This window comes from Saccopteryx bilineata, chromosome 2 (assembly GCF_036850765.1).
Source record: "Saccopteryx bilineata isolate mSacBil1 chromosome 2, mSacBil1_pri_phased_curated, whole genome shotgun sequence".
Taxonomy (NCBI): Eukaryota; Metazoa; Chordata; class Mammalia; order Chiroptera; family Emballonuridae; genus Saccopteryx; species Saccopteryx bilineata.
The window spans coordinates 341,371,959-341,395,430 of NC_089491.1; the positions used below are offsets into that span (position 1 = coordinate 341,371,959).

General features: G+C 41.2%; 2 protein-coding genes and 1 non-coding gene across 3 annotated transcripts in view; all 3 read left to right on the top strand.

Annotated features, from left to right (window-relative positions):
• Window positions 1–15,610, top strand: part of UBN2 (ubinuclein 2) — a 99,592-nt gene extending 83,982 nt beyond the window's left edge. The window contains exon 15 of the mRNA XM_066262423.1: window positions 13,208–15,610. Coding sequence (XP_066118520.1) covers window positions 13,208–13,246 — 39 coding nt within the window. The 3' untranslated portion in view covers window positions 13,247–15,610. The remainder of the gene's footprint in view (window positions 1–13,207) is intronic.
• Window positions 15,611–18,712: 3,102 nt separating this feature from the next.
• Window positions 18,713–18,785, top strand: TRNAR-CCU (transfer RNA arginine (anticodon CCU)). Its single transcript has one exon. It is a non-coding gene; the product is annotated as a tRNA-Arg (tRNA).
• Window positions 18,786–19,216: 431 nt separating this feature from the next.
• On the top strand, window positions 19,217–22,537 carry FMC1 (formation of mitochondrial complex V assembly factor 1 homolog). Its single transcript, XM_066262429.1, has 2 exons — window positions 19,217–19,481; window positions 22,245–22,537. Exons 1-2 carry the CDS (start codon window positions 19,344–19,346, stop codon window positions 22,446–22,448), a joined length of 342 nt encoding a protein of 113 aa, XP_066118526.1. The 5' UTR covers window positions 19,217–19,343; the 3' UTR covers window positions 22,449–22,537.
• Window positions 22,538–23,472: the final 935 nt, after the last annotated feature.

The following is a 23,472-nucleotide window of genomic DNA, read 5'->3' on the forward strand; positions in this document are numbered from 1 at the left end:
AAGATGACTATTACCCAAGATACCTTGGAAATACTTCTGTTTTTGAAGTCAACAGCTCTAGCCAGCCTCTCAGCATATTAAGGAGTTAGCAGTGACCAAGACCAGTCCGTTAGCATGTCTTTCTGTGTGACAGCCTGCCCTTAATTTGCCAGCCCTCAGCTCTCCTGTATGTCTATCTTTGTAGCCATGGCCTGTCCTCACTTTCTGCTTCTCTCTGCTGCTTGCAAGGGTGGTGTGCTCTGTGGTGACACAGTGGAGTTTCTTGGTAGTTCTTGGCAAGTTTGCCTGCAGTTTGTGCTAGAGGCGTTAAAAGAGAAAGAAGTTCTTTTCTGTTAACAAAGGTATTACTGTTTTATATAGTTAGTTGGAAAGTTGGCCAACTTTGGCCAATTTTTTAAAGTCCTGGCTCTGCCTACATAATTAATTACATACACCTTCTGAGACCTTCGGACAAACAAGGGGCTCTTCCACCAATGGAGGTAGGTTCCCAGCCTGCAAACAGTTTCCTCTGATCCATGGCCAGCCTCCAGAGACTCAAGCTTTGTACAGTCCTTTGTTGGCTGTCACTGAAAAATTCTATTCTAGAAAATATCAAAAATACAAATTGTTCTCAAGAAGAGTAGGCAAGTCTGAGGCTTGCCATTGTGTTTGCTTGCTAAGTATTGTCAAACTTAAGAGGAGGAAAAGAAATCTCTGGTGAAAATTTTGTGCCCCAGTTTGTTAAAGTCTACCAAGGTAATGAAGTGGTAGGCGTTTTCTCCCTTTTTTTTTTAACAAGCAAGCAAGTTTATTTGCAGTTGGAAAAACCATTGTGGGACTGCAGACCAATCTGCTAGAACTGATTGGAAATAAGGATACTGGTTTTAGTCTGGCTAACCCCGTGTTCCCACCATTACAGTATAAATTTTGATAAGGGGAAGACTTTTGTTTGGTAACAGAAGGAAAAATAGGTCTTACTGATCCAGTGAATGTTCACTCTATAGTGGAACTCCCCTCCAGTTACCTCTTCCCCTTCCTGGAGCACCCATGCTGGTCATGCATGCCAGTGTGGGTCACAGCCCTTCTCGCAGGAAGGAGCCTGACTCGCTGCTGCTCCTGGGGAGGGGTGACTATATCACATTTATTTATAAGGAGGTGCGTTGATGCTAACTTGAAGGGATATACTGTATTTTAAATAAGTGTGTGACTTAATATTTTGGGATTTTTTTTTTCTTCCTTAAAAACTGGACCTGAACAACAGCTTTGAGTTGATATTTGTAATAATCTCAGGACCTGAAAGATTGTAGCATTTAGTGTGTCTTAAAAATTATGTACTGTACCAGCCATGGATTTTTGTAAATATACCTGTCTCCCTTTTTTTGTATTATTTTAGTAAAGAAATAATAAATTTAAATAAAAGGGGGTGGTGATGACATGCGAATGGGTGTGGGTATGTGTGTGTGTGTGTGTGTGTGTGTGTTTGTATAAGGCTCTTTTGAGATGAACCGGTGCTTGTTTAATTCCCAGCTCTGATCAGAGCAGGAATATGGACAAACTGCTGCTACCGTGCCCTGCACTGAGCCTCCATTTTCCCAGTGGTCGATTAAATGCGAGCTACCAGCAAATGGCTAAGAAATTAAATTCTTCTTTCCGCTGCCACCTTGCCTTTTATTCTGACTCTGAGTTCTGCACACCCTTTGATGTTCAGTGGTAAAGCTGTCCAAACTGGGTGGTTCGCTGGTCTCTAGTTTTTAGAGAACACTTGTCACTATTTTCTAAGAAGAAAAGGAAGACAGGTAAAATTTTTAACCAAAATCATGCATTTCATAAAACCCTGATGAATTTTGGATATATGAGAGGGCTTAAACATTCCTAAATACGGATCTGTTAATTTCGTGAATTAACTCCATGGATATACTCCTTCAGTGCAGGCAATTTTTTTCTTCTTTTCTTTTCTTTTTCTGCAACAGCCTTGCTCATATTCCAGCAGTAGCTAGCAAACCCCTGTTTAACAGCAGGAGCCTTATTTGACTTAGTATAGATGTTTCCTGTTTATCCTTTGTGACAGGGCCTTTACATGAGTGTTTTTTTTTTTGTATGTGCTACGTGTTTGTTGTATTAAATAAAGAGGAATGTACATATTATTCTTGTGTCTGTTGTATTATTGGACTAACTTGGACTTGAATATCTCATTCTTGCAGCTGTAGCTGAGTACCTATTGTCTGTAGCGCACCGTGCTAGGCACTGTCGGGTACAGAAGTAAAGGGCATAGCCCCACCCTCAGTATATTGAGTTTGCAATCATGTGGGGGTTAAAAGCTAACAGTTCAAAATTTGTCACAAAGGTGTGGTCCATTGCCACCTGATGTTTAGTTCAGAGCAAGGGATAAATTAGACTAGAAACATCTAGGAAGACTTTGTCAAGTAGATGGCAGTCAAGCTGGACCTCCAAACATAGGTGGGGTTTGGCGAGAAAGAAAGAAGGGGAATGTTCTGAGTAGACAGATGAAGCAGGAACAGACCAGGCTGCGGTGATGCGTACACAGGGATCGGCAGAAGCCAGGTGATGGGAATCCCAGAATGCAGGTTAACTGTGTTCTTCCTTTGGGCCACAGGGTGTGTGTGTGTGTATTCCAGGATGCTAACAGGGTCAAGGCTGGAAATGTAGCTATGGAAATTATCTTCAAAAGTGATCTTTTTAAAAAATATTTATTTTATTTACTTATTTTAGAGAGTGGGGGGGGAGAGAGAGAGAGAGAGAGAGAGAGAGAGAGAGAGAGAAGGGGGAGGAGCAGGAAGCATCAACTCCCATATGTGCCTTGACCAGGCAAGACCAGGGTTTCAAACCAGCAACCTCAGTGTTTCCAGGTCAACGCTCTATCCACTGTGCCACCACAGGTCAAGTGATCATGTTTTAAAGCCTTACTTGTAGAGCACTTATAGGAAAAGTATTATTAAGAGATGAGTAGATACAGAATTCAACATTAGAAATCTGAGTAGGAAAAAAAAATCTAAATAGAGAATGGGCAAAGGGGCGACACACTAGAAAGCGACTTGTCAGAAATTGAAGTTTGTCATTTATAAGAGCATACAGAAAAGGACATGGCCCAAAATGCAAAGTGGTGGTCTGAGTGCTTTTTATTTCTCCCTTCACTTCTGTGTATTTCCAGTGTATTATCATTAAGATGGATTTTCAAAAGGAATGGGGGAAAAGGTAGGCTGCAAATGCCTTTATTAGAAAAACTAAGGACAGTTTTGCAAAGGTGTGTTCTTGGGAGTGGTAGCCCCTTAAAAAAATGTGTGCTTAAATAATTTTCATTTAACTATGTTGTCACCATGTTGTGTATGTATAATATATTAACATTTTAAAGGTGCCATTGTTAAACAAGATTTTTTTAAAAGATTTTATTTATTGATTTTACAGAGAGGAGAGAGTGAGGCAGGTGGAATGAGAATATCAACTCATAGTTGTTTCACTTGAGTTGTTCTAAACAAGATTTTTTTTAAACCCATAATTTTCCCCTTATTTGAACCTGGGATGCTTTTTATTATCACTCATACTGGTATGTTCCATATTATTCTATTTATTTTAAAAGAAGTTTATAAGAGGAGGTGAAGATTATAAGAAGCAAGCTGATAGAGAAATGCAACCAATTCTTGAGTTGAATGAGGGTCAGGTGTACAAAAGGTGGGGTTGTTCAAAGGAATATAGAAAACTAGATGAAACAGGAAGTGTGTTTTACACTTGACCCATGTGGGCAAGAAATTGTCTCAGACCTGAGCTTTGACTGGTTACACAGAGGGTGCATGGAGCAGCAGCTATAGGTGGGGATAAAGACCAATTTATTTTGGAAGCGGAGCTACTTGGCTTTTACGTATTTTTTCTAAGGGAGAAATGGACTTGTACAGAGTTTTCTGTACAAGGATATTCATCTCAGTGTTGCTCTAACAGTAAAAGTTTGTAATAATCTTAATGCCATGATACAGGGGATTGGTTAAGTAAATAAAAATGATATTAAGGGCCTGACCTGTGGTGGCGCAGTGGATAAAACGTCGACCTGGAAATGCTGAGGTCGCCGGTTCAAAACCCTGGGCTTGCCTGGTCAAGGCACATATGGGAGTTGATGCTTCCAGCTCCTCCCCCCTTCTCTCTCTCCCTCTCTCTGTCCTCTCTAAAAATGAATTAAAAAAAAAATTAAAAAAAAATGATATTAAGTAAAAATCTTAAAATGAGGTATGCCTGAGATGTGCACGTATTAAATGAAAAGGCGGAAGTGTAAGTGTGCCGAGGTATAAGAAAATACTTAGGGTATACACCCCAAAATAGACGGAGTTGTGTGAGGAGTGCCTTTTCTTTATTCTTGTACTTAGATGTGTTTTCATTGAATGTGGTTAACATGAGTAAGTTTCTGTTTTTTGTTTTTTGTTTGTTTTTATGGAGCTAGGTGGACTTGGTTGAAGAAAGGGGGGAGGAAATGGGAAGAAGACTCATTTCTTCCAGTCAGACCCCACTAAATCCCAAAATTGGATCAGGCTTAGAGGGTAGACACAATGAACTACTTTATTTAAAGTAGTAAATTTTTGGAAAAGATTATTCCTGTTTTTTTTTTTTTAAGTATAGTACGAAGTTCATGGGCTGACAGGGAGTACACATAGCATCTCTTTCCTATCCATGGTCCCCACTTTTTTTCCCCAGAGCAACCACTGTTAACTAATTTCTCCAGATCTAAGTATAAATATGTGAGTTTTTAACAAATTCAGCATACATATCTGCAGTACTATACCTAGCATTTCTTCCAACTTTCAACATCAGTATATAGAGGTCTGTCTGTTCTTTTTTACAGCTCATGGTATTCCAAAGTTGAGGCAACACGATGACTTATTGTAGTCATTCTCTATTGATGTTCATTTAGAATACTATCTCAGGTCAAACTATAATATCCTTTATATATTTACGGTCTGTGTAAGCATAGCAAATGGACAGTCAGAAATTCATTTTGGCATGCATAATAATGACCTAGCACTATATAGATCTGAAAGTCTGTCTAGACCAGTGGTCAGCAAACTCATTAGTCAACAGAGCCAAATAACAGTACAACGATTGAAATTTCTTTTGAGAGCCAGATTTTTTAAACTTAAACTATATAGGTAGGTACATTGTTATTAACTTAATTAGGGCACTCCTAAGCTGGCCTTTGCTAAACATTCCAGGGGCCAAAGAGCCACATGTGGCTTGCGAACCGCGGTTTGCTGACCACTGGTTTAGACCATGTGATTGCTTCCTATCCCAGGGAGCTTTGAGAAAGACATGAGAAAATCTTTTATGTCAAAAAGTCTTAAAAATTGGGAATAAAAGGCACAAAAGCTGATGTTGGGTGCTCTGAATTTTGAGTCACATTGCAAGTGAGATCATGAGCTCTTCAAAGGACAATGACAACCCCTCTGATGCAGGTATGCTCTGCTTTGTCATGAGTGTCCTTATCTCCAAAACAGTCAATCTTCCTCATCAGTGTGTGCCTTGACATGGCTTTTTCTGTCTCTGTATATTTATCTCTTCAGTGTCCCGTGTCTGTGTCTCCACCATTTCCCCACTGTCTTTTTCAAGTAGGATGGCAAATAATGAAGGCGAAAAGGCCGGTATTAGACCATTCACAAGTCCTCACTGTGATGCTAAGGCGCTTTAGACAAGATGTCAGCCCGATGTCAGCCCGTTTCCTCCTTTCTGCAGTGATGGTACCCGGGGCGGGGCTTGTTGCTGAATTAAGACAAATTATGGAAAGCACCTAGCAGAGTGCCTAGCACATAAAGCTAATAAACGGTGGCTACTGTTCTGTCTCCTTTCTGCCTTTTTTCTTCTTGAAGTCATGCTTCCTCTTGCTCTCCTAATTTCCCAAAAGATCTAAGAGAAGCCACAGTGTTTTTACTAATCGTGTGTGTTTGTGTGTGTGAGTGATGGATAAATATCAGTGAAAATTCTTTCATTGCAGGTATCAAAACCCCTGGCTTAATGAGGAAAAGGAAACTGCTCTAAAAATGGTCTGTTAAGACAGTAAAGGGAATCTTTTGGTTCATATAGCTGAGTAGTCCAGGTGAAGCTTTATCCAGTGATTTCATGTCACCGAGATCCTGCCTGTCTCAAAATGTCAGGTTTCACAGGTAGCCCTCAGAAAACTTCCAGTTCTCTCTTCATAGCCAGACGGCTGCTACAGTTACAAACTGTATGTGTTGTGTCTAGTTTAGTGTTGCTTTATTATACCTCAAATGCAAAGCAATGCATGAATCATGTGCCTTAGTATACAGGATATGGTCATCATCACTCAGTACTCATTCCCTCTTTTTGTTAATAAATTAGCTTTCTCCCTCCTAGTCCCCTCTCCCCTCAGTCCCATAGGCACCCACTCTTACTTTTTTGATATGTGCTCCTTGTTATGCATGCATTCTTCTAAAATAAGTAATGTTGTTTTATGTATATGCACTTTAAATTTATGCACGTGGTCCTGTGCTATAAATTTTGCTGTTTCCTTCTCACTTTTCTTAGTTATCCACAATGCTATATGTGCATCCCGTGTGTTGCTTCTTACCTCTGTCCAGTATTGCACACTGCATCCCCCATGGTTTACACATGCGCCCCCTAGAGGTGGGTACCTGGGTTGCCTCCAATGCCTTATTAACCACTAGAAAGGTTCTAGTTAGTCTACTATGAATTGCCTGTTCATCTCTGCTCATTATTCAGTTGCATTTTCATCTTTTTGTTATAGAGAGTAATTTCTTAGCAGTTTTAGATGTGTCATTTTTACACTGTTACTTGATTTTTAACTTTGTCTATGACATCTTTTATTGAACAGAAAACCTTTTTTAATGGTCAAATCAGTCTACTTTTTGTCTACATTTACCGTTTTGAAGGGTTTGTTATGAAATATTTCTGTAGCCCTGCATCACAAAGATACCTCTCTACATCTTCTATTGGTTTTATGGGTTTGCCTTTCACTTTGTCTCGTGTGCTCCAGCTCTTGTCCACCTTTGCATGTTGTATAGCCTAGGGGTCCAGCTTTATTTTCCTTTATTTAGTGAGTCCGTTTTCCCAGCACCACCTGGTAGTTTAGGACTTCTCCCATTGATTTCATTTTCATCATATGGCAAGATCTATACGTAAGGGTCTGTTTCTGAGCTTGATTCTGTCCCATTGTTCTTTTTATTTATTTCCGTGCCAATAACATAATTTTTTCAGTATTGTAGACTTATATATAGTATGTCCTAATACAGTAGTCCCCCCCCTTAACTGTGGTTTTGCTTTCTGGTTAACCGCAGCCTGAAAAGAATAGATGGAAATAGCTAGACATAATTCATAAATTTTAAATCACACACCATTCTGAGTAATGTGATGAAATTTCACATTGTCCTGCTGTGTCCCTCATGGGGACATAAATCATTCATTGTCCAGCATCTCCATGCTCTATCCACTACCTGCTTATGTCAAGGTACTTCAGTGCTTGTGTTCAGGTCACCCTTATTTTACTTAATAATGGCCCCGAAACTCTAGAGCAGTGATGCTGACAGTTCAGATAAGCCAAAGAGAGGCCTTACAGTGCTTCCTTTAGGTGAAGAGGCATGTATGTATAGGAAAACACATAGTATATATCTATATATATAGGATTCTGTACTGTCGGCTGTTTCAGGCATTAACTGGGGGTCTTGAAACATACCCCTTTGGAAAAGGGGAGACTGTATCTAGTATGGAGAATCTCCCTCCTTGTTCGGTATTGACTGCTAATTTCAGATTTTTACCCTTTAGAAATTTTAGAACAAAATCTTCAAATTTTATTTAAAATCAAGCTGATTTATTGGCATTGAATTTAATTTGTAGAGTAGTTTAGGAAGAAGAATATAATCTATACTCTGTTATGTTACCTCATATGGTAGATTCAAGTTCTCTTTTACATGTTTTAATGCAGCTTTTATGAATACTGTATTTTTAGCTCCATAAGACGCATCTGACCATAAGACACACTTAGGAAAATAAGAAAAAAATATTCTGAACCAAATGGTGTGTTAAAATATTTAATAAAATACTATATTTTTTGCTCCATTAAGATGCACAGGCATTTCCCCCTCCACTTTTGGGGGGGGTGCATCTTATGGAGCGAAAAATACGGTAGTATATTTTCTCATAGTTGTTTGTTTTTTTCTTTGTGGCAGAGACAGAGAGAGTCAAAGAGAGGGACAGATAGGGACAGACAGACAGGAAGGGAGAGAGATGAGAAACATCAATTCTTCGTTGCGGCTCCTTAGTTGTTCATTGATTGATTTTTCATGTGTGCCTTGACCGGGGGGCTACAGCAGACCAAGTGACCCCTTGCTCAAACCAGATGAGCCCACGCTCAAGCTGGTGACCTCGGAGTCTCGAACCTGGGTTCTCCACATCCCAGTCCAATGCTCTATCCACTGCGCCACTGCCTGATCAGGCTCTAATAGTTTCTATTTTAATATTCTGCTTAACCCAATATATCCAAAATTATTTTCTCATGGTTTTTGCTGGTATCAGGCAATGCTATTGGTTTTTATGAGTTGAGTTTGTTTGCAGCAGCTTTGCTAAACTCTCTTTTTCTAATAACTAGTCTGATTAACTTTTCAATAGAAATGATAATATAATCTACAAATAATGAGTTTAATTTCCTCTCCCAATTCTTTCACTTTTTCTGTCTTGTCTTAGAGTAGTACCTTGATACTATGTTAGACAGTAGTGGTGAAAATGGCATCTTTGTTCCTTATTTTAATGGAAAAATATCTAAATTTTCTTCATTAAGTATGGTATTTAACCTAGATTTTTGGTATATAATTTTTATGAAGTTAAGATAGTGTTCTACTCCTAATTTTCTGAGAATGTTGATTATGAGTATGATTTGAAATGGACCAAGTGTTTTCCTATAATAGCCATATATCAACACTCACAGAAATTTCTTAGAAATGTATGCATGATACATTTTTCACTTTTACAAGTCTCTGTGGTGTCTGTTTTCTTGTTTTCATGCATCTTTTCCCTTTCTTTTAATCAGTCTTTTTTTTTTTTTTTTTTTAGTGAGAGAGGGGGTGGGGGACAGACAGGGATGGACAGACAGGAAGGGAAAAAGATGAGAAACATCAATTCATACTTGCAGCACCTTAGTTATTCATTGATTGCTTTCTCATATGTGCCTTGACCTGGGGGCTCCAGCCTAGCCAGTGACCCCTTGCTCAAGCCAGCGGCCTTCGGTTTCAAGCTGGCAACCCTGCGCTCAAGCCAGGTGAGCCTGCGTTCAAGCTGGTGACCATGGGGTATCTGGCAACCTTGGGGTGTCAAACCTGAGTCCCCAGCATCACAGGCTGATGCTCTATCCACTGCCTGGTCATTCTTTTTTTTTTTTTTTTTTTTTTTTATTTATTCATTTTAGAGAGGAGAGGGAGAGACAGAGAGAGAGAGAGAGAGAGAGAGGAGAGACAGAGAGAAGGGGGGAGGAGCTGGAAGCATCAACTCCCATATGTGCCTTGACCAGGCAAGCCCAGGGTTTCGAACCGGCGACCTCAGCGTTTCCAGGTCGACGCTTTATCCACTGCGCCACCACAGGTCAGGCTGCCTGGTCATTCTTGCCAGATGTTTCTTCTTACTAGTTTTTCGAGGAACCATGCATGAATTTTATTGTGTGCATATATGTTCAATTAGTCCTTTTATATTTTTTAACTATTATATAATGCCCCTTATTTTTTTCTATATGTTTTTAGCCCTAATATTAAATTTGATATCCCAGATGTTTATATCTCGAATAAGATGTGTATGAATATATCACATTTTTATTTACCTATCCATCAACTGACAGACACTTGGTCTATTTTCACTTTTTGAATACAGGGTTGGGCAAAAAATAGGTTTATAGTTTTGAGTATGCAGAAACGAATTCTTGTGTTACTATTTATTATTGTATTCTTTATTTGTATTATACCTGTAAACCTACTTTTGCCCATCCTGTATTATGAATAATGCTACTATGAACATTTGTGTATGAGTTTTTGTATACATACCTAAGAATGGAACTGCTAGGTCTCTATGGTAACGGTTTAATAATTTGAGGAACCATTGAACTGTCCCACACTAATGAATTACTTTACATTCCCACCAATGCGAACGAGTTTTAATTTCTGCACATCCCCACCAGTTCTTATTTTTTCCTTTCTTTTTTATTCTTTTACTACAGTTGCCCTGGTAGGTGTAAAGTGGTATTTCGTTACTTCTGGTTTATATCTCCCTAATGAATGATGCTATTGAGCCATCATTCATGTGTATGTTAAATACTTAGTATATTAAGTTAAATTTACTTACAAATATTGATCGACTTACGACCTATACAACTTACGACCATTCGACTTTACCACCACAATCGCTAGCCATGACTGCTCCGCGTCTGGCAGCCCAAGTGTTGCCCAGCTGGGCGTACGACAGTGCGGACCAGCTTCCGGCAGCACTACCATTTCCGCGTGCACCATTTCAGCTGTTATCCCAGACTCGGTACAGCAATTTGTGTTTTGGATATTTTTCATCAAACCCCTCCCAAGATGTCTACCAAGAGAAATTGTCTTTGCAAATATTAAACCAGTTGTACTGGTAATGCAGTGTTTTACTTAAACCTGACGAATGTAAAAATAAGAAACAAAATGGTGTAGAGATTATACAAATGGCATAAAATGAACAAAGAAAATTATGATATATAACAATAATGAAAGAAAATTATGATATGACTTAAAGATTTTTATAACATCATTTCACAGTACTGTACATATAGCCCACTCAACTTACGACCAAATCGTGTTACTACAGGTCTGTCGGAACCAATCGTGGTTGTAAGTCAAGCACTAGCTGTATATTAGTTTAAACCAGGGGTAGTCAACCTTTTTATACCTACCGCCCACTTTTGTATCTCTGTTAGTGGTAAAATTTTCTACCCGCCCACTGGTTCCACAGTAATGGTGATTTATAAAGTAGGGAAGTAACTTTACTTTATAAAATTTATTAAGCAGAGTTATAGCCAGTTAAAGCATATAATAATAATTACTTACTAAGTACTTTATGTCAGATTTTCGCTAAGCTTGGCAGAATAAATCTTTATAAAACAACTTACTATAGTTAAATCTGTCTTTTTATTTATACTTTGGTTGCTCCGCTACTGCCCACCATGAAAGCTGGAATGCCCCCTAGTCGGTGGTAGGGACCAGGTTGACTACCATTGGTTTAAACATACTTCTTCCAGGAGTTTTCAAAGAGACTCTTTGTGCTGCAAACTTTCTCAGGCCTTATATGTCCGAAGGTGTCATCTTTGATTCCTCACATTTATATAATAGTTTATCTGGATATAATATTTTTCTCATCACTTACAAAATAGATTTCACTATAGTTTTTTGTTGTCTGTTTGTCTCTAGTGTTTCTATTAGAAAAACTAATGTCAATCTAATCCTTATTCTTTTGTGGACTATTCTGCTTCTTTAGAAGCTTTTAGAATTTTGTTTTGCCTTTAATGTTCTCAAATTTCACCATAAGTTGTCTAAATGTTACATTTACCGTATTTATTTTGTTTGGTTCTCCTAGAGATGTTTGGAGTCCTTTAACTTTTGAAAATTCTTTACATACGATTCCTTTAAATATTCTCTTCCCTAAACCCATTTTCTCCCTTTCTGGAACTCATGTTTACAGGTGTTGACATTATGATTATTGTTGTTATATGCTCATATTTTCCATCTCTTTCCATTACCTTCTGGGAAAATTCCTTGAACAGATATAGACCATTATTCATTTCTCAGCTGTGAGTTTCTCTGTATGTATATTCAGTCTGTTGGTTTTGTTCAACTAGTATGTATTTCGTACCCAATATTTCCATTTGGTTCTGTATGACTGCTTGTTTCCTGTCATTATCCTCTTACCCTCTGAGGATCTTTATTATGCTTATTTTAAGTTCTTGATCTGTCTTGTTCCATTCCGGTTTGTCTAGGATAGTTTGTTTTGTTTGTTCTCTTTTACTGTGATTGTACTTCTTAAATATCTTGATTATTTTTACCTATGAGCTCATTTTTCTCCTCAGGTCATCAGCTTTCTTAGTGGTTGCTGTATACTAAGGGGAGAGACCAAGGTCGCTGGCATCAGTGGGCATTTCCCATAGAGAGGTCCCAGGCACCAGAGTCAGACCTTGAGCCAAGATGTGGGTCCAATTCTGCAGTTTACTGGTTTTTGTCAACTTGATTACAGTGATTTATTTCTCTCTGTTTGGTGATTTTTTTATTATTATATTTATCCATGCACTTTGGAATGTGAGTGATGGGCCTTCTTTGAGACCTGGATTTATAGTGTTTTCCTCTAAAGAGTATTTGAGTTTGCTTCTTCCAGGCTCCTAGGAACACCACCAACCCAGGACCACTTCAAAGTAAATGTTCAGCTTAAGGATTTTGCGGCCACAGAGATAGGATGAATTTCAGCCATAAATGCCTGTGAATGGTTATTGCTGGTGGTTAAGTACTCTTGTAGGAGGTTCCTCATCTGTCATCCATCCTGAGCTGAGGTTGATGCCAAAAAGTCTTTTCTTGGTGAGGGCAGGTATATATTTCATTCCCAGCGATGAGGCCATTCATTGGGCTTTCATCATTTTGCAAGAATCTATGATCTGACCTCCCCCCGTGCTAGTCTGAGGCTTTCTTTCCTTATGACTGCAAATTAAAATCCAGAGGTAAGGCCACTGGGAATCAGCAGATGTCCTCAAAGCAGGTGCTGTTAATACTCTTTTACCCATTCCTCCTCCTCTCTGACCTCCTGTTCTCGCTTCCTTCAGGTCACTGTCTGCTGTTATGCTTTGAAACGTATGCTAAAATTTCATCCAACACTCTTGAAGTGTCTTATATACTGACAGAAATTTCTCTGTACATCTAATATAATGTCAAAAACCAAAATCCTATAAATATTTTGTATAAAAATGACATCTATAACCAGATAACATATAAGTATTAATGTAATTAGTATAAAACTAGAATTTATTAATATGTAAATATTTAGTAGTGCTATATTAACTGACAGTCGCACTGTCCAGTTCAGAAGTCAGACTGTCCCATGTCACCTCCAGTGCATCAGGTGTCTGGATGAAGAACAGGAGCTCCATGAGGAGGAGGAGGGGCTGACAGTGGTCATTTTATTTACTAAAATGGGACTCTTTCTGTGTCAGTTTCCCCAGAAACCCCAAAGGCCGAAAACAAAACAGTAGGTGCCAAGTCCGTCCACCTTCTAAAGGGAGGAGGAGCTAGATCACCGGTGCACCACATGCTAAGAGATTGTGAAACCGGGAAGCACTAGCTCCGTTCTGGGAAGGATTAGGTCGGCTGCCACCTGCAGGCTCTGTAAGAGTATGCTGGACCGGTTCCCTTCTCCCGAGCAGGAGAGGGTGGGGGTGCTTCCTCTTCGCGTCTTGCCACACGAGGGGGGCACTTCAAGAGGACCATTTGGAGAGCTTGACACGTCTTGGAGTTTGAGGGACATGGGGACCGGTGTCTGACTCACTCGTAAAAGTCTCAAGACAAATTGTAGATGGGTAGCTCCTTGCGAAGACAGAAGAGAGGAGGCTGCCTGTGGAGCGGCTGGCACTCTCTGTTCCTGTGCTTCCGTGGGCCTGATGTGGCTGTTAAGAAAGGAAGCCACGAGGGTCAGTTTAAGAAGGAACCCAGCACGGGAACACCTAGGATGAAACGACCTCAGTGGAGGGGAGGCTGCCGGAAACGAAGGGGCTGGGTTAGGACACCTAAGTCACTAGAGAAGGCATGACCAGCCTACAAGGTGTGACAGGTGAGATAGCCCCAGTGATGGAGAAATGAGAATCCACAAGAACGCGCCTATGAGCAAAGAAGGCACACTGGAACCTGCCACTCCCAGGGGACACTGACACCAGTTTGCAACTCTACCAATCAAGTAAGACCTTCCCTCTTCTCACTTCCCTTGTTACAACAGGACAGCAGCTAGCAAGTGGGGAGGAGGTAGAGCATGAGACATAGAACTGACACTGACCAGGAACCCCATTGGCAGTGAGATTTCCAAGGTGGAGGAGGGGAGATATTTTAAGTTAACTGACATTTGAATTTTTGACATGATACTGGATGAGACTTGTTAATACCTAGATAAAGAGACTATTTTAAAAATGATGGTAACTCTTGAACCTGTTGTTTATTGACTAAGAGACTGGAAAAGCTATCGATTTCATCCAGGTGTAAGAACAAATAATGACAGCAGGTTTGTAGGCCCTGGTGAGAAGACAAAGTTGCTTTCTGTTATCCCTCACAAGAGGAGCTTGTTCAACTAGCATGTTGCATTTGGAGAGGAGAAGAAGCAGACCAAGGAGATGGAGGGGCTGGCCCTGTCTTCCAGCCCGCCCTGGAAATAATTTTTCATCCCCTGGCCACCAGCCTTAGCTGACAATGAGGAGAAGTTTTATTGGCTGAAGTTTGGAGTTTTCATGTTATACAGACTGGAATTTTTTTGAAACCAAAGAAAAAGGCTAACTGCCCTGTTACTTCCTGGAAAAGCTGCGTGAACCACCCACAAGTTTATGCAGGAGACAACAAAACAACAGAATGGTGGGGACAGGAATGAACTGCTCTCGGCTTGAGTGTGTTAATAGTCGTGTTCATTTCCGAGTTATTATTGTACACTGCAGTTTATATGCTATGGGATGTTGTCAATAAGGTTAATTTGATTAAAAGAACTTTAAGTAGCAGAAACTACTATGTAAAAGGAGGTACCCATGAAAACCCTGTAAACCATAGAGACTGAGTGATTATCTTGCTGAAAACTATTTATGAAAGTTGTCAAATGTAAACATGAATTACCTATTTTTCTTATACAAAGCAGGCAAGGGTCTCATTTGCTGTCCTCTTCTGTGATGACAAGAAGCTATCAGGAGTATGCTGCTGTATCCCCAAAGCCTGCTTTTTGGCTGCCAGCATCATCCCCACATCCTTCTGTGCTGTGTTACAGGGATTAGAATTATGGAAACTACATTTCCCAAACGCCTTTGCCTTCCAGGTTCTGCATGTGATTTCTTTCTGTCAGTGTATTTATATGAGATTTTATAGGTAGGAGGAAAAAGTGACATTCCTTTTTCTCTGGCAGCACCTAGCAAAATGGGTAGGCCTAGTTAGAATTAAAATTCTGTGGTATCCTCCGAGTGACCTTCTATCAGCCCCCACCTCAGTACTTGGGAGCAGCTCTGATCTGCAGTAGGGGTCCTGCATTTTTCCGATCTGGGTGACAGCAGCAACCTCCTAATACTCTGAACTTCTGAATGTTAATGGCAACGTCTTTTAACTCCTGCAGCTCTTCTAATAGTGCCATGAGCACCTTAATGGCATGAACCCTGATGGATACAGCTGCCTAGCTGATATTTTAAAAGAAATGGACATATTGAATGGGTCTCTTTAACTTAAAAGTAACTTTTTAAAATCTGTGAGACATTAACTGTATTTAAAAAATCATACAATGAAGAAGAGAGAAATTTGAAAATGGATGTTTAGAAATGTTTATCACTATGTGATTTGGTTGTCAGAAATAATGTGTTAAAATCAAGATTTTAAAGATAATGAAACACACTGGATTACATTGTTTTCAATAAAATAAACTTGATCTTTACTGAGAAAAATTAGGACTTTTTTTTTACTGTTAATAAATAAAAATATTTTGAAAATATTTCATTTTTAAAACATTTTTATTCCTATTTTATGTTTTAAATATATGTAATGTATTGATTCAGTAGTACACATATGTGATTTAAACAGATACAAAGACTGTGGCAGGGGCACAAGATGTTTACTGCTATGAATGTACACAATCAAAAAAGTTTAGAGATCAGTGCTTTGGGACACACATCTATAGTATCACAGTTGATGGAGATGGGTGCCTACAGATGTATACTCTGTCAGATACACCCTCTGATTAGTCCTGATTATTTCCCACCAAAATTTCCCTGTAATTTCCATGTGCATACCCAGGTAGCCAGTCACTGCTGCAGTTGTGGAGTTAAGATTGCGCCCTACGGGGTCTGTTTCATTTCACTGGGCATATTTCTTGTCCCAAAACAACTCCTTTACCTTCATAGATCTTGAAGAACAGAAGAATGGTGGCCTCACAGTGGCTGGGGAATGACACAGGATCTCTCTACTGAAAAGTATGGGCATCACCCCACTCCAACACTTGCACACAATAAGCTGAAGGTGGCCTCACATCATTTGGGTCTCTCTGCTGAGATGTCACCTCAATAAGTACCTCCCTCAAGACACGGTAAAGCAGCAGGGCCCAATTCTCTGTCCAGGTTTTTCCCCACACCATTTGACAGACTTTATGTTCTACTTTTTTAGCTGATTATTATCTGTCTACCCTTCCAGAATGGAAGCTTTATGAGTACAGGAAATTTTTATTTTAGAGAGGAGAGGGAGAGACAGAGGAGAGAAGGAGCTGGAAGCATCAACTCCCATGTGTGCCTTGACCAGGCAAGCCCAGGGTTTCGAACCGGCGACCTCAGCATTTCCAGGTCAACGCTTTATCCACTGCGCCACCACAGGTCTGGCTGAGTACAGGAAATTTTACCTACTCTGCTTGTTTTTGTTTCCCTAGTATTTTGAAGAGTGCTTGACTTGGCAGATGATCAATAAAATTAACTGAATGAGAAAATACTTGCTTTCCCAGACTCCCTTGACTGTTACATGGGAACACCAAGGCCATGCTAATTAGAAGTACTCACCCCAGAACGTGACTCTTAGGTAGGAAATGACTTAACCCATTCTGGCCCAAGTGAAAGGAGAGAAGTCAGCTGTAGGCGATGTCCTGTAGCAGCAGCTTTGGTGTTGGTGTCCAGTTACTGTCAGCCTTCCAAGCTGTAGTGACTGTGTCTGGTGGTGGTTTCACTGGACTGTATCTGGAGCAGGATTTTGGGTGAGGTTGTTGGCTGTGTAGCTTCCAAGCTTGATCTCTAGCCTTACCAGGAAATTCTGAGAATCACCCAGAAACTATTAAATTTTAAGACCCCTTTTCTGCTACTTGACTGGTAGTAGTTCAGTGGATAGAGCATTGCCCTGGGATGCTGAAGACTCAAGTTGGGAATTCTGAGGTTGGCAGCTTGTGCTCAGTCAGGCTCACCAACTTGAGCATGGGGTCACCAGCTAGAGTGTGGGATCATCAACATGACCCCATGGGTTGCTGGCTTGAGCCCAAGGTTGCTGGCTTGAGCAAGGGGTCACTGGCTTGGCTGGAGCTCCCCAAGTCAAGGCACACATGAGAAAGCAAGCAATGAACAACTAAGGTGCTACAATGAAGAATTGATGCTTTTCACCTCTCTCCCTTCCTATCTGTCCCTGTTTGTCTCCCCCCCCCCCGCTAAAAATAAATATAAGAAAAAATCAGTCAATAATAAAATAACATATAAAAATAAAAATCAGGTACTTGTGAATTACAGGTTGACAAAATGAATATGAGTGTGATGGATTTATTCACATGATCATTCTAGTTTCCTCTTCGGCTGACTAAAACATGAAAGGTTACATAAAATTGGCCACAGCTAAAACTGGTGGACCCTGACAGGGACTTGGCAGACACCTGTTAGAGTGGGAATTACTGAATCTGAGTTCACGTGGAAAAGGATGGAGCTGATATTGATAACCTAGCTAGCTGTTAAAGGTAAAATCACACAGGTAATTTACAGGAGCCCAGAGGTCAACCGAATCACGTTAACCTTGCCATATTGCCCACAAGGGTATAGATAAGTGTCTGACCTAGACTTCCGAAGGAAACTTGAAGCCCAAAAGATAAGTAGGAATATTAATACAAATGGTTAAGTTTCAGGCAGGAAGCATAACAGGTGTGGAGAGGAAGACAAGTTCAGATACCTGGAGCAGAGGATGGGAGGAAACAACAGTGAGAAATGAAAAGTTGAAATAAGGGCGAATTTAGGCAGGGTCTTCTAGTCTGAACTTGATTTTACGGTGAATGGAAAGCCATTACAAGACTAATCAAGGGTTAAAGTGGCTGTCTCAGAAGTGAACTGTCCAAATTACACAATTAGGAGCAGAACCAGAAAATGAACTAACTTCTAATTATTTCTAATTAGCTAATTCCTAATGCACTAATCCCCCACTATCCCATGTTTATCACTGAGCCACCAATTTAGAAGACAAGTTCTACGTATCTAACCCGCCACTGGCACTGCGGAAATGGCCTCGGCTCTTCAACCGGAAACAAAACGACCGCTGAAGATGTCCCCTAATGGTGGGCTACATGGAAAGTAAGTCCCGAAAGCCGCAGCACCGGAAGGGGCGGGTTGTTTCCGGTAAAAACCCGACCGAGCAAAGGCTAAGGAGGCAAATCTCTGCGATTCCGCCAGTGTGCCTAGCGTGCTCGGCTCCGCGACGCCGCCGGCCGCTTCTGCGCAGGCGCGGCGTCTACCAAGCAAGCAACGCGTATGCAAAACCGTGCGCGCGCCCGTCCTCCGTTCGGCGCAACGGTGGTATTTCAAGGGTAAAGCCTTTGGCATCGTAAGGCAGCCTTTTTTTCTGAACTACAACTCCCAGCATGCATCGTCTCTCATTAGTACTAGGTGTGGATCACAGGATAGGTTAAAAGGAAAATGAAGTGACAATGACGTACCAAAGAGGAAAATCATTGAATATATTGCTACGAGGCAGTTTTCACAGAAGCCCCAGTGGCCTAATGGATAAGGCATTGGCCTCCTAAGCCAGGGATTGTGGGTTCGAGTCCCATCTGGGGTGGTGTGTTTTTCTTTTCACTTTCTAAAACAATTGTAGTGAGATTTACTAACTTCATTTTACTTTTAAAACATGAGAAATGTTATGTGTGGCTTTCTGGTGTAAGTTTATGGGTTACGGGAATCGGCACGCTCCATCTTCTTCCTGATTCTGGGAAGTGAATAGGTTGAATTTTGTTATCCACTCTAGAAATAATACCATCTCAGCGTGTTCGGTTTCACATCGACACCCACTGTCGCCAGGGTCCCGTTTTCTTGAGGCTCAAGAGGTGGGGGTCAGTTAATGGCGTCTTAGTGACGCAGCCAGGAAAGGACTTCCTTTTCCCTCGCCCAGCTCGCCCGTTACACTCGGCTTCCCTCTGCTTTTCCCTTAATTTTTAGGCCGCTCGGCGCTCGATTAATCAGGCTCCGCAGAAAAGGGAAGTGAGACATTCCACTGTTCTGCAGTCGATGAGGGGAGCCGGTCGCGCGGGTCCGACCGTACCATTAAGCGGCTGGGCTTGGGGGAGTGGGAGTCGGAGGGGCGTGGGGCGCCGAAGGGCACTGGCTGGAGGACGGGAACATGGCGGCACTGGGGCCCCCGGCGCGCACTTTGCGAGGCCTTCTCCGGGAACTGCGCTACATGCACGCAGCCACCGGCCGACCCTACCGCGACACCGCGGCCTATCGGTATCTCGTGAAGGCTTTCCGTGCACACCGGGTACGCGTGCTCCCGAATCCCTTCCCGGGGATGGGAGGGAGAGCGGGTCCGGGCAGGCGTAGACAGCGCCGAACCTGAGCGCCTGCATCTCTGAGACCGACCTTCCCGCCCAACCCCGGTTCCGACCCCCAAATCCCAGCCTCGGGTCCATGGCCTAAGCCCCGAGACTGACCCAGGGCCCGCGGGAGGGCGAAGTCGCCCTGGGGTGGGGCTGTCCCCGACAACTTCATTGGCTGTCTTTAGCGAGTCCGGGGAGAGGCCGAGGAAAGGGAAATTACTAAGTAAATACAGGGGAAAAATGAAGTTGTACGTGGTGGAGAGTGGAGGGTCGCTAAACGTAGTAGCATCAGTCCACTCTCCCTCGCCCTTTGCCTAGTAAAGCTGTTTCTCAGAAGCCATTTTTGAGGCAGAGGGAAAACTGGAATAGCTCTGGAATATTGGGAGCTTCCTCAAGAGCAGGAACTGTTCTTTTGTTTTTTCCCCTACACCACTTTAAAAAGGTGCCTTGTAGAGCGGAACTAGAAACTTGTAATGAGATTGTACTCTCAGTTATGACATCAACGTGATATATGACCAGATACATTTTTTCCTTCTGTAACTGATAAATATGAACATAAGGGAAAACCTCAACGGAGGCCCTTGAGAAAGTTTATTGTAAGAGCCACACTGCATATCCCACTGAGGCAAGAGTGAGGAAAGACAGTTTAATTTTCCAAATGGGGCAAACGAGGCTCAGGGACAGTGATCCTTTCAACGATATTAATAAGAGCAATTAAAATGTAGTTTACCTGGTTCCGAGATAAGAATCTTCCATTAATTACTGCCTTCGAAGTTATAGATCTAGCTTGGAGAGAGGTTGCAACCTGTCTCAGAAGTAATAAGTTGGAGAGTCAGCTTGGGCCCTACAGAAAGATTCTGACCATCCGCTGAACAGTGTGGGGAAAGGGAGAAACATCGACCTGAAAGCTAAATTTCTAAGTCGTGGAAGTTAAAATGCAAAATGTTAGAAATAAAATTCAGCTGTTAAAAGGCCATGATGTTAGGGACTTATAGGAACTTAGCTAAAAACAATGAATGAGATGTACTTTTTTGGGGGGGGAAAGGGGAATCCTGTCTTAGAAGTTTACAGTCTGCCATGGCATCGTCCCATATGACTAAGCACTTAGAATAAATAAATGTTCAGGGAGTAGACAACAGGGATTCCCAATACTATAAAGAAGGGGTAGGCTTTCAGGAGGAAATTCATTAGCAGGAACTTAAGGATAAATTGGAGTTAGCAAGTAAATGGGGATTGGGGCAAAGGAGGCCCAAGTAAAGAAGCTCCATAATAGCCCTGGTGGGGTAGCTCAGTTGGTCCTGGGGTAGCGGGTTCAGTCCCAGGTTAGGGCACATGCAAGCATCAACCACTGAATCCATAAACAAATGGAACAAATCAATGTCTTCCTTCTCTCTCTCTCTCCCTCTCTCTCTCTCTCAAAATCAATTCAAAAATATTAAAAAGAAAAAAAAAAGATATACAACTGAAAGCCCAAAGGTGAGAACTGACAGTGGAGAATGCTTATAGCTTAGGGTGTGGTGGGTGAAATGGAGGAAGATGAGGTAGATAGGAATTTAAACTATGGCAAATGTATGGGAGGTTAAGATTTTTAAGGAGATATGTTTATAGTTGTCCCTTATGTAAGCAGTATTATTGTCCTTAAGAGAGTCTTGGTAATGACTATAAAATTTCTCCACAATCAATCAAATATATGCTATAAATTCCAGAAACACCACTCCGTGGAATGCATGTAAGGATATGTATGTAGAATGGTTTCTACTGCCTGCTGGCCCAGAGCTAAATCAATAATTATCTATGCCCATTTTCTGTATCCTTTCCCTGGGCTGAAGGGATCCAATTAGGGAGGAACCTCCTTAGAGAAAACAGTTTTCTATTTCATTTCTCTCTTCTGCTCTCTTGTTATGCAGTTACTATGTTATATTCTTCCTTTTTTATGCTATATGTATATTTTCTATTTATTGATTTTAGGGAAGGAGAGAAAGAGAATCATCAGTTCTGCCTATCCACGCAATCCTTGGTTGGTTCTTGGGTGGGCCCTGACTGGCCATCAAACCTGTAACCTTGCTGTGTGGGGCCCACGCTCTATAACCAACTGAACTACTTGGGCAGGGCTGCATATTAGTTCTTTTTGTGAAACCTTCATTTTGTTATTGCGGACAGAGCTATTATTTTAGATTGTTTTAACTCTTCATCAAAATAAAAGGCGTATGCCACATTAACCAAAGTCCACAATCACACAAATAGCCTTTCATTTGTTTGTAGGGAAGCAAGTTCTACATTATATTTCTGAGGTGACATTAATGGTCCCTGACCTGATTATAGCCCCCCCTACACACACACACACACACACACACTCTCTCTCTCTCTCTCTCCTGCCATTAACCAACCACCCAGCCTCTCTGGGCTTTAGTTTCCTCATTTGCAAAATGAGGGAGTTGAAACTAGATGATTTTCTTCCAGTATTGAAATGTGCAGTCACTCAGTGAAGCACCTCAGTGGAACTTTATAAAACTCTTCTTCAGTTAACTGGAAGTCAGCTTTCCTAATCAAACATAGTTCTTCTATACATGTACTAAGTATACACATTTACCTGTTTCTATTTCCTCTGGGTGGTTTTCTTTCATTCTAGTGAAAGTGTATTAAATCTTATTCTGTGGCTTTTAGTTGGGCTGTTGACAGACTATCTGACTTTGCTACTTCTCTAGATCACCAGTGAGAAGCTGTGCAGAGCCCAACACGAGCTTCATTTCCAAGCTGCCACCTATCTCTGCCTCCTCCGCAGTGTCCGCGAACATTTGGCCCTTCATCAGGAATTTCATGGCAAGGGTGAGCGCTCAGTAGAGGAGTTGGCTGGCTTGGTCGGTCTCAAGTTGCCCCATCAGCCTGGAGGGAAGGGCTGGGAGCCATGAAAATGGAGAGATTCCTTGGATGCTGCCTTCATACAAGACTAATTATTTCTGTCGATATGTATTTATCATTAAATTCATTTTAAAGCTTAGGGTTTTAATCTGTAATTTTGTTGGCCAAGTGTTTCTTAGGGAGGTTTCATTTTTATTCTCAGTGAATTTATTGAACTTCTTACACTAGGCTGATTGATGTTCTGGGTTTACTTTTAAAACTCTTTATTAGTATTTTTATTTTAAAGTAATACATGCCTATTGTTAAGGAATTCAAATTGTATAGACGTAAAATAAAAGCCCTCTTTTCTTTCCCTTTGTCCCTCCCTTCTCCCATTCCCATTTCCAGGTGGTAACTGTTACCAATAGTTTGATGTGCCTCTTTCCAAATATTTCCTATGCATACACAAGCACACAATTATACATAATGTACTTTATTAAAAATATACAAATTCCATATGTTATTATCCTGGTAGGAAACAGATGGCACACTGAAATAAGGTTACTGAGGAAAGTTGATGAAGAGATACAGAAAGATGTGGCTTGAATTAAGGTCAACAGGATGGGCTGACAACAGTGGGTACTATTATGGGGTGGGCAAAAGTTGGTTAATAATAACAATACATACATAAATAATACAAAAATACACTTTTATGTACTTAACTGTAAACCTACTTTTGCCCACTCCTATATTACCTCTCTAGCCATGACAGAGATGACCCTCATGTATAAGAACATGGCATGATCAAGCAGTGACACAATGGATAGAACGTTGTCCTAGGACACTGAGGTCCCTGAGGACCCACGTTCGAAACTGCGAGGTGGCTGGTTTGAGCACAGGCTCATCCAACTTGAGCATGGGCTCACCAGCTTGAGCATGGGATCATAGACATGACCCAAAGGTCACTGGCTTGAAGGACAAGGTCGCTGGCTGGAGCTCCCTGGTCAAGGCACATTTGAGAAAGCAATCAGTGAACAATGGAGGTGCCACAACTAAGGTGCTGCAACTATGAGTTGATGCTTCTCATCTCTCTCC

Excerpts from the sequence above, each read along its gene's own strand:
- FMC1 (XM_066262429.1), top strand. The coding sequence starts at position 19,344 with ATGGCGGCACTGGGGCCCCCGGCGCGCACTTTGCGAGGCCTTCTCCGG. Across the intron at positions 19,482-22,244 it reads AGGCTTTCCGTGCACACCGG|ATCACCAGTGAGAAGCTGTG; the intron begins GTACGCGTGCTC and ends CTACTTCTCTAG.